The sequence below is a fragment of the Berghia stephanieae genome, chromosome 10 (assembly GCF_034508935.2).
Source record: "Berghia stephanieae isolate SIO BIC M18660-M18661 chromosome 10, UCSD_Bste_1.3, whole genome shotgun sequence".
Lineage (NCBI taxonomy): Eukaryota > Metazoa > Mollusca > Gastropoda > Nudibranchia > Aeolidiidae > Berghia > Berghia stephanieae.
The window spans coordinates 22,380,967-22,392,193 of record NC_088369.1 but is presented as its reverse complement, the minus strand read 5'-3'; the positions used below and the strand labels follow the sequence as shown (position 1 = coordinate 22,392,193).

The window sequence follows — 11,227 nt, the reverse complement described above, 5'->3', positions numbered from 1 at the left end:
TATAGTATATAGTAGTAGTAGTAGTAGTAGTAGTAGTAGTAGTAGTAGTAGTAGTAGTAGTATAGTAGTAGTAGTAGTAGTTAGTATAGTAGTAGTAGTAGTAGTAGTAGTAGTAGTAGTAGTAGTAGTAGTAGTAGTAGTATATAAAGTAGTAAAGTAGAAGTAGTAGTAGTAGTAGTAGTAGTAGTAGTAGTAGTAGTAGTAGTAGTAGTAGTAGTAGTAGTAGTAGTAGTAGTAGTAGAAGTAGTAGTTGTTGTTGTTGTTGTTGTTGTCGTCATCGTAGTAGTAGTACTTGTAATAGTAGCAGTGATGATGCTGGTGTCAGTGCTGGTGGTGCCGCTGTTATTGTTGTCGTCGTCGTTGTCATCGTAAAATTATGTAGTTATGATTTCGCTATTTTCAAGTACGACATAATCTCTAACCAAATTTGTCTTGAGTATTTTTGCATGACGTCACAATGACGCCATATTTTAAGAATTCCCCATTCATTCAATTTTTAGAATATTTGTTTACTAAATGAACACAACAACAACAACAAAGAAAGAAGACTAAGTACAATAATGACGTTTTGTAACACATTTTCGTCCTTTTCTGCGAAGCTGGGCTGTTTCAGGTGACTAGTAATATTTTAAACGTTAACATCAATAACTTAATTTTTATCTGAAAAAGGTGGCCATTTTAACGGAAATTTAACGGAACCTCTAATGCGATAATTATCAAATAGATTGGTGGATATCGATGTATGTATTTATTTGCAGGTCTCCCCAACAAGTTATAGTTGTGGGCTCATTGATGTCATGGAAATACGCTCAAACCAAACGTAACTTAGTGTCCATTACATGATATGAAATCAAGCCCATACATGCTATCCGCTATCAGACCTGCGAATCTGTGCGCATAAAATTAAAATGTAGATAAAGATAAGGGATACCTTCCATAAACTACTTCATCCCAAGTATTCTTGTTCTAGTAGGGGGTTTGGGAGGGGGGAAACTTTTTTTTTTTTTAAAGTCTCCCCCCTCCCAAACACCCTACACTAGAACTTCTAGTAGGGGGTTTGGGAGGGGGGAGACTTTAAAAAAAAAAAGTTTCCCCCCTCCAAAACCCCCTACTAGAACAAGAATACTTGGGATGTAGTAGCTAATGGAAGGTCTCCCAAAGATAAGGCTTATCATATCACAATGGTGTTTTCTTTTGTTAGTTTGTTTTACTTTATTTTATTTTTTATTTTGGTTATCCAGAGAAATGAAAACAGTTTTTCGTGTATCAGGGGATACTTCCCAGGTTGGGAGGCCTCCCGTAAGGTTCCATCAGTAGTAAACAAATGAATTTATGAAAAATGCCAACATCTTTCCTGAATTCGAAATATTAGTTTTATTTATAGCATAGGGAAAATATTCTCTTTCAATGTCGCACATAGAAGAGTTATTCATTTGTCACAAATCGGCTCACCTAATGGACGTTGACTAAAATCTGGTATTGATTGTGTATGCGAAAAATGTCGGGAGTTTTTCTTTTTCATTTTTTTTTTTACATGGGGCAAACTTACCCCTGGTCAAATCCGTATAAAATTTTTTGGCAATTTATGAGAAAAATGAGAAAAACCTTTCCTTAAATTTTGAAAATCAGTTGGTTATAAAAACAATAAAATCAGAAGACATCTTCCCTCATAGAATCATGGGGAAATTGGAGCACACAAGCTTTGAATCGCGAGAGGGCTTCGATGAGAAAGAAGATCAAAGAGAACTACTTTATTGAGAAAAAAGCAAAATTCGGCAGCTATTTGCGCATGTATAGGTGTTTGTTTTGTTTGTGTGTGTGTGTGTGTGTGTGCATGCGTGTGTTGGTGCGTATGTGTGTGTGTGTGTTCCGAGCATGAAACCAACAACTGTAGACAGACTCACACAGAGATATTGGATGCGTTCAGACGATATCCAGAACAAGAAGAATAAAAATGTGATTGTTTTCTTCTTTGCGAGAGATTCATAATATCTACATCCCTCTCAGCGAACAATCCCAGTCAGGCCTCTGGCAAAGCTGAGCCCGCAATGACAAAATGCCGCAAATGAAGATAGTTGGGAAACTTTAGTCACTGGTCATGTCGACCAACGCCATTGACACGCCCGCTAGAAGATGCAAATGAGAAGCAATAAAAGCACTTTGACATCCTGGTGACCTGCTGAGGAAATAAATCAATTAAATTTAGCGTTATTGACGGGCAGCGTTTGTTATATGTTTTAGTCGTTTGATCTCTTATTGAATAGTGGCTGCCTATTGAATAATGGCTGCCTATTGAATAAGGGCTGCCTATTGAATAATGGCTGCTCTGAACCGTGGAGTCGACCCTTTAACAGGTAAACTGAATTTCTTTGAAGGGGTTAGTTCTATACATTTTCCAAGTCCCATTTGATCCCAACTCCAGTCAGCATCGAAATGAGTTTTCGGTTTGTTTTTGTTTTGTTTGTTTATTTGTTTGTTTGTTTTTCCCTTCAGCTCAACAATCACAAATTTATGTAACTTTTACTAGTATGGAAGACTTTTTTAAAACATCAACTGAACCATCAAATCTCTAGATCAATGCTATCATCTCTCTCTCTCTCTCTCTCTCTCTCTCTCTCTCTCTCTCTCTCTATATATATATATATATATATATATATATTATATATATTCTTTTGCTTTCTTTCTTTCTCTTGTACAGAACTCGCAACTCCCACCCATTCTTCTAAGTCAAGCTCCATAAGACCTTCGTAATTTTGTTCGGCATTTACCAGGGGCAGCATCAGATCGTTTATAATATGACCTTATAACTGTCCATCCTGTATGCGAATTCTTTTCCGCACTCGCGTAATGTCGCCACGAATTTCTAATGAATATCCCCAATTCGGCCTGCAGTTGCTTCACAATGCAACGCTCAACCAGATGCTCTGCTGTCTCCGGGTCGTTGCCATAATTAATGAATACACTTAGGGCAAAACCAGGTCTACACTCATGCACCGTTCTGAAACAAAGAAGTCCATCAGAGACATTAGACCCTTGGAGCTGGAGTTTATCCCGATTTCTATATCGTGAAAAAGAGACAATAGCGATGTTTTTTTTTTTTGATTGGACGGTGGTCTAATGCACAGTACTCTCAGCCAAATCTATTGAGCTACCCAATCAATGTTGGGTAAAAAAGGGGGTCTTAAAAAGATCGCAATTTAACTCACTCAACCCTAAAAACGACTATATCCGTGGTTTACCTGGGTTACTTTTACCCCATGTCTATTTATTACATTTTTCTGAGACAGAAATTGGTGGAGTATCAAAGCTTATGTTTTTAGTTTTTTGTTGAATAAGAATATCGAGACACATGCTCATGTTTGATACACTTTTTTTCTCCAATTTTGGAAAGAAGCAAAAATCTCGAGGATTGAGTGAGTTAAACCTGGGTCGATCTCGGCACATTTGAAGCGAGTGCTCTACCAACTGAGCTATCATGACCATCGCTCTGAAACCTCCTTTCAAACGCCCCAGCGTGCAGTATTCCACCAGAAATTCACCGGACTGTTTTTGTATCGAATGCAAGAAGGACGCGTTTCGCTTACTGAAAAAAAAAGTATATAATATCAATGTGTTTATTCTTTCTTCACCCAATTGGTACTTATTTCCATCTCTCTAGCAGATCTGTCAGCGAATGATGTCCAGTAAGCCCGGGAAAGAACGTAAACGTAAGATGGATGCCCTGATTAGCGGAGACAACAGCAAAGCGCATGGCAGTAACGATCTTAGCAGTTGTCCCCCTTCAGCTAAAAACGCCTGTATGTCTACCGGATCTTCTGCAGCTGGCGACGAACAGGTGACTGTGGAAGAACAGGGCTGCTTCGTTTGAACTTTGAGTGGCACGAATGATAAAGGAACATGAATGGGATGGATGCTGACCTAGGTGCACGTATTTTGCAGGTCTGATTACCGAGCGCAATTATGGCCCTGATCATTGTTGTAATGGACAATAATTTGGGTTGGTTTGAGAGTATTTCCATTACAACAATGAGGCCATTACAATTTGGGTTATCAGACCTACAAAAAAGCACACGTCGATGGTGATCGAATGAATGTATGATTGAATAAAAGAAGAAACAAAAAATGAATGAATGAATAAATGAAGCAATTGAGTGAGTGAGCTTTGAGGATTGTTGGGCCAAATTGAAAATGAACAAACACAAACACACAAACAAAGAAAAAAAAATTAAAAACACGAATGCGTGGAATTTAGTAAAAATTTAAAGCGCCTATACAACAACAAAAAATAGGATTGAGAATAAGTCGTCAGAAAGGGAATGAATGAATGAATGAATGAATGAATGAATGAATGAATGAATGAATGAATGAATGAATGATGGCAATGAGATTAGATAAATGAGTGAGTTAATAAATGAATGCTGTTTACGAAAAACAAATGCCTAATTTTACTTAATTAAATGTGTCAACACACATACACATGCATGCACGCACAAACACACACACACACACACACACACAGAGAGAGAGAGAGAGAGAGAGAGAGAGAGAGAGAGAGAGAGAGAGAGAGAGAGAATACAACCACGTGTAATTGTATTTAACTTTCGCAATAGCAATTAATATTATGAATGACTCAGAATTATCTAATGTCCTGAAAGAAAAGATTTTTTAAAATTCAATAAGTAGATTAATTCGATATAAGCGAAACTATTTACGTTAAATAAAAATATAAATTTATACGAAAAAGAAATGAGTCGAACCAAAAACAGTCTCTTAATATGTTACTTCGGGATATCCGAAGTTCACCGAATGATCTTTGATTTGTTGGTTTGTTGAAAGCAAGGCAACCTCTGTCACAAATTCGTCACCCTTCTCCGTGACCTGGAGGACGAGGACGCTCCCGCCATCATCCACGCCCATTCCTGTGAACTCCAGGACGTGTGGATGCACAAGTACCCCTTGCCGCTCAGCAAGTTCCCGGTCAAATCTATCAAAACAGGTGAGACGCGAATCCATCATTGCTATTGCTATAGATAGTGTGCGTTTGGCTAAGAAGCTCACAACATTGCCATCCGGAAGTATACCGGACCAACACACAAAACTATGTGTAACCGTAAACATATAGATAGAATGAGGTTGACGTCACTCGAGCCTTTGTTATTGTTTTTTGCCATCCGCGTTTATGAGTAATTCTCACTAAACTGTATTAACCTGATTATAAACGTTCATGGTTACACACAGTTTTGCGTGTTGGTCCATTACACTTCCGGATGGCAATGTTGTGAACTTCTTAGACAAGCGCATACTATCTATAGTCTAACAGTTTAATGATAATTACTCACAAACATGGATGGCAAAAACCAAAAACAAAGACCTGAGTAACTTCATCTTCGTTCTGTCTATAGATAGTTCGAAGTTGACGTCATACAGGTTTTTGTTATTGTTTTTTGCCATCCCATATTTATGAGTAATTCTCACTAAACTGTATTAACCTGACTATAAACGTTCAAGGATAGTTTACAGATAGTTTTGTGTGTTGGTCTGTTATACTTCAGGATGGCAATGTTGTGAGTTTCTTAGCCAAGCGCACAGCATCTATACTTACTTACCTACTTTGTAGTTAGTTATTCACTAGATTCTTTTTTTTTTAATTTTTTATTTGATTTGAATACATACTTAGGTACTTCACTATTTACCTCATTATCTTGCAATTCACTTACTAATTTCGTTAATTATTTACTTGCGCACATGCTCATTTGTGTACTTATTTTAGTCCTAACTCACTTGATTACTTATGTACTTACTCACGTAAGCACCTAGTTACTTACATACGTACTTACTCACTTTTCCTTACTTTTAATTAGCCATTTTAATTTACATCGGGTTGGGTAGAAATATGTTTGGAGTTTCAAATAACAGAAGAAATGACATATTTCTATAAACATTTTTTTTTTTAAATTTGCTCCAGCACTAGATATATTATAGCTCATACTAAAGAGGTAACCTTCAAAACCTGCTATATCGCATTTTCATCATTTCGAAAAACTTTCAGAAAATGCAAAAAGAAAAATGCAAATCCAAAATGTTCACCTTTCGATTGATTATGTAATGCATTGACACATATAGGGAATGAGATTAGCGGAAGAGTAGCGTCCCTTGATTGGACGTCACCGGTGAAGAAGTTATTTGTAAACAAACCAACTACAAGCCAAGCGCTCCAAATAAAAAAATTATTATTCATATTTCTGTACAAAAATGCATATCATAATCAACGTTATGCATTTTTGTACAGAAATATGAATAATAAATTTTGTATTTGGAGTGCTTGGCTTGTAGTTGGTTTGTTTACAAATAACTTCTCCACCGGTCACGTCCAATCAAAGGACGCTACTCTTCCGCTAATCTCATTCCCTATAAAAATCTGTTTCTTTCACCAGGAAACAAGAATTATGACAGCATCATACCGGAACTCTCGTCCATTGGTTACAGGCCTTTACAGGTAGGAAAGGGTATGGGGAACCGTTGCTCAGCGGTACGGTCTTTGCTTCGTACCCGAAAGGTACCGAGTTCGACTATACCCGTCGCGCTGTGTGGCCTTGAACAAGTCACCTTAGCCTTATCTCAATTTGCGGCGCTGCACTGCGGCTGACGCCCGTGTTATACCAGTCTTCCATTGGAATAGACCCTAAAGAAAATTATCTCTTCAGGGATGAATAAAGGGAATGTGTTTATTTATTCATTTTATTATTAAACAATAGCATACCTAAGTATTGTTGCTCTAGAGAAAGTATGGTCCACATGTTACATTTTATGGAAACTAAGTTATTAGAATAGCTCTTGCTGGGTTCGAGCTGGCCAAAGTCCAAAGCGATCTGCAATGCGACACGTTGGAGCTGGGTGACATATTATGTATGTATTGGTTATCTCCCATGAGTATCAGATTTCGCACGCTCGAATTCAAATTCATGCAAGCTTTTTGGCTTTTCATTAGATAGAGTGTGCTAAAATTCCGCAAATATTGTATCGTGTAAAATAGAAGAAAGAAAAATATCTTCCTTTTGTGGCTTGTTTCGTGAAAAATGTTTTTTAAATGGCTGATGCATGGCCATTTAAAATAGATAATCTGAATTTGGAGAAAAGCGGTTTCAGATAGCCCTGCCTTTTGTGTTTCCAATTTCAACTTTTCAGTGCCCTCTGGAAAAAAATGTTGAATTAGAGCTTCCAACGTGCAAATTTTTACTTTAAAGTTAAAAAAGAAAATTGAGCTTTATATAGTGCAATTCCACTAAACGTGCTCAACGCGCTTTACATGGGGTCCCTGGTCAACGACAACATTTAACATGTAGGACGGGACATGACGCCTGTTAGGCGATATTACAATTTTTCGGACAAAGACAACGCTGTTAACGGCCAGGTACTCATTTTACACCGGTGAGAGAATGTGAGTAAAGAGCTTTTTCCAAGGACTCAATTATGCGCCGAGCGCGAGGCTCGAACCCAAGACTAAGTGACCCTATGCAGATATTAACCGACACTTATTTCATCGGGAAATCCCAAACTTTATTGAAAAGTCCCCAAAACACCTCTGATTAGCCATGAACGGAAAGTAATTCCAGCGACATAATGTGTTCGATGGATCAGAGGTCGGGTGTCTCGTCTTATTAAAAGAGTCAAAAGATGCTAAGCATGCTCACTGGCTGAATGGGTGACAGATGGTCGTGGAAAATTTTATTTCCGGCGTTTTGTCCTTGAGTGAGGCACTTTTTTTTTATCGTTTGAGTTTAAACAATTCTCAAAAATAAAAACGGAGCTGAGTGTCAGAATATAATAGGTAGCGGGGGTTCAATTTAGATTTCGGCAGGACGCACTGTGACGTCATAAATCCTCTTGTCCTTTCCTTTCAGCTGCTGGCCAAAGGTCATTCCGGCACGATCCTGGTGGCCCAGGACACCAGACAGTGTGTAGACCCCAGAGACTCCGAATGTACCCCAGTAGCCATCAAGATGTTCACGGGCAGATCCAGGCGAAGCAACGCCTCATCCTCGGGGAGGTAAGAATGGGAATCTTTTAAAGGATTTTTTTTCTCGGTGTATTTATTTATTTATTTATTTATTTATTTATTCATTTATTTATTTATTTATTTATTTATTTATTTATTTATTTATTTATTTATTTATCTATTTATCCATTTTTTTCTAAATATATTTTGCTTGGTTGAGATTTTTTTCTCTTGTATCTTTTTCCTGTTCTGGTTTTTTTTATGTTGTTTCTGTTTGTTTTTTTTTTCGGAGTTATTTTGGGGGCCGGGGTTGTTAATTTATTTTTGTATCTATACATTTGTTTGGGGTTATTGTTTGTTTGTTTGTTTGTTTGTTGTTTTTTTGTTTTTTTTTTGTTGTTGGGTTTTTTTCAGATTTTCCGATAGCTCACCTTCAGTTAAGCACTCGCGTCACTAGTAGGGTGGGGGGGGGGGGGGGGGGGGGGGAGGAGGAGGGAGAGGGGGGTAAGGGGGAGGAAAGGTTAAGTTAACGTCTTGTGATGCGTTTGTTTCAACAATATTTCTTCTTTTGCTTCTCCCCCTTGTCTCCTCCTCCTCCTCGAACACCTCATTGTTCTTATTCCTGGAGCTCCACTCACTTTTCTGAATTTTTATTGAATTGTCCGCCATTGTGAGTTTTGTTCCCTCGTAGAAACTATCAAGCCTTGAATAACACAGTGTTTACATGTGTATTGTTATCATAATAGTGTTCACTGTGTTGGACCGTAGCCATCGTTAACCGATAGCCTGACACTGAAACCCAAAAAGTCTGGCATTTTGACATCATTATTTTGTTTGTTTTTTTTTTGCACCGCCTCGTGATGAGTTGTCGTTAGTAGCGCTCACGGAAACAACTGGTCCCATTGATGGTTGAACTATCCAGTATAACTCACGATTTGTTTTCTTTTGTGGCCAAAGACATCATTTTTTTGGTCAGTGTCAGGCGATAGTTCGAAGATGACGTCACTCGGGTCTTTGTTATTGTTTTTTGCCATCCGCGTTCATGAGTAATGCTCACTGAACTGTATTAACCCGACTATAAACGTTCATGGATACACACAGTTTTGTGTGTTGGTCCGTTATACTTCCGGATGACAATGTTATGAGCTTCTTAGCCAAGCGCATACTATCTCTAACATAACGATGGCGACGGGTGGACTCATCCAAGGAACATGATCTGCGATAAAAAGCATTCTCCTTATAAAATGAACGAAATTGACGTCACTCAGCTCTTTGTTATTATTTTTAGCCAGAATAATTCTATGAGTTTTAGTTGTCGCTAAATTCCATCAATCAGGCCATAAACGTGCCAGGTTATACTATCATAATATTATTATAGTTTTGTGTGTTTGTACGTTATATCCGACTGGAGGGTGTCGTCAGTATTTTGACTAAATGCATAACACCAATAGCTTTATATAATAATTTTTTTTTATCTAATCTAAACCATATATCCAGTCCAGAGGATGAAAAAAGTGCGGACACCTTAGATGAGATCCTCATCCACCAGCGACTTCAGCACCAAAATATCGTCACCTTCCTCAATGCTATCAGCTTCAAAGGTAGATGGTTTAGATTTGTATAAAAACTCACGAAGATTCAACAAAAATATTACTCACCTATTGTACTCACTCACTTACTCACTCAGTCACTCTCTCACTCACACAGTCACTCACTCACTCAGTCATTCACTCTATCACTCACTCACTCTATCACCCACTCACTCACTCACTCACTCACTCACTCACTCACTCAGTCATTCACTCTATCACTCACTCAGTCACTCACTCTATCACTCACTCACTCAGTCACTCACTCACTCAATCAGTCAGTCAGTTACTCACTCACTCACTCAGTCATTCACTCTATCACTCACTCACTCAGTCACTCACTCTATCACTCACTCACTCAGTCACTCACTCTATCACTCACTCACTCAGTCACTCACTCCATCACTCACTCAATCACTCATTCATTCATTCTATCACTCACTCAATCACTCACTCATTCACTCTCTCACTCTATCACTCACTTACTCAGTCACTGACTCACTTAGTCAGTCAGTCACTCACTCACTCACTCACTTACTCACTTACTCACTTACTCACTCACTCACTCAATCACCTACTCACTCAGTTACTCATTCACTTACTCAAGTGCGTACTTACGCACTTTTTACCTATTTGTATGATACATTATATATATACTTACAAATTCATTTTTTAACTTGCACAATGCCTTCCAATGGATTGGAACCGTGGCCTTCGTAAAGTTATAGCCTGACACTGACCAAAAAATGACGTCAAAATGCCAGTCTTTTGCCACAAAAGAAAACAAATCGTGAGTTGTATTCAATAGTTCAACCAATGAAATAACTTGTTTCCATGAGCTCTACTAACGACAACTCACTAGACGCTGCACAAACCTAAAAAATTATGTCAAACTGCCAGTCCCAGAGGGTTCTTGTGTCAGGCTATAGATAGAATGCGCTTGGCCAAGGAGTTCACAACATTGCCATCCGGAAGTAGAACGGATCAACACACAAACTCTGTGTAACCATGAATTTTTATAGTCTGGTTAATACAGTTTAGTGAGAACAACTCACAAACGCGGATGGCAAAAACAATAACAAAGGCCTGAGTGACGTCATCTGCATACTATCTATATTATGTTAACGATGGCGACGCCGGAACACTCAGGGCAGAAGATCAAGGAGGAGGCCACGAGGAACATGGAGAAGAATTAAAGAAGCTGATATATAGATAGTATGCGCTTGACTAAGAAGCTCATAGCATTGCCATCCGGAAGTATAACGGACCAACACACAAAACTGTGTGTAACCATGAACGTTTATAGTCAGGTTAATTTTGTTTAGTGAGAATTACTCACAAACGCGGATGGCAAAAAGCAATAACAAAGACCGGAGTTACGTCAACTCCGATCTATCTATAGATAGAACGAAGTTGACGTCACTCAGCTCTTTTGTTATCTTTTTTTTCTTTCTTGACATCCATTTTTATAATTCTCACTAAACTGCGTTAACCAGACTATAAACGTTCAAAGTTACACAAAGTTATGTGTCTTGGTCCATTATATTTTCGGATTGCAATGTTGTGAGCTTCTTAGCCAAGCGCATACAATCTATAAACTTTCAAAGTTACACATAGTTTTGTGTGTCGTACCGTTATAATC

The 11,227-nt window shown here is 38.2% G+C and overlaps 1 protein-coding gene across 4 annotated transcripts in view; it reads left to right on the top strand.

The window, feature by feature from the left end:
- Positions 1 to 483: 483 nt before the first annotated feature.
- LOC144980828 (testis-specific serine/threonine-protein kinase 4-like) overlaps positions 484 to 11,227 on the top strand; it is a 34,346-nt gene continuing 23,602 nt past the window's right edge. For 2 of the 4 annotated variants that reach the window (XM_078928665.1, XM_078928667.1), the window contains exons 1-6: positions 484 to 613; positions 3,662 to 3,835; positions 4,837 to 4,996; positions 6,435 to 6,496; positions 7,902 to 8,047; positions 9,494 to 9,597. In XM_078928665.1, the coding sequence (XP_078784791.1) occupies positions 3,674 to 3,835; positions 4,837 to 4,996; positions 6,435 to 6,496; positions 7,902 to 8,047; positions 9,494 to 9,597 (634 nt within the window). In that variant the 5' untranslated portion in view covers positions 484 to 613; positions 3,662 to 3,673. Of the gene's footprint in view, positions 614 to 3,658; positions 3,836 to 4,836; positions 4,997 to 6,434; positions 6,497 to 7,901; positions 8,048 to 9,493; positions 9,598 to 11,227 lie in introns of those variants that run through there. The other 2 variants (XM_078928666.1, XM_078928668.1) reach the window with 2 other exon arrangements.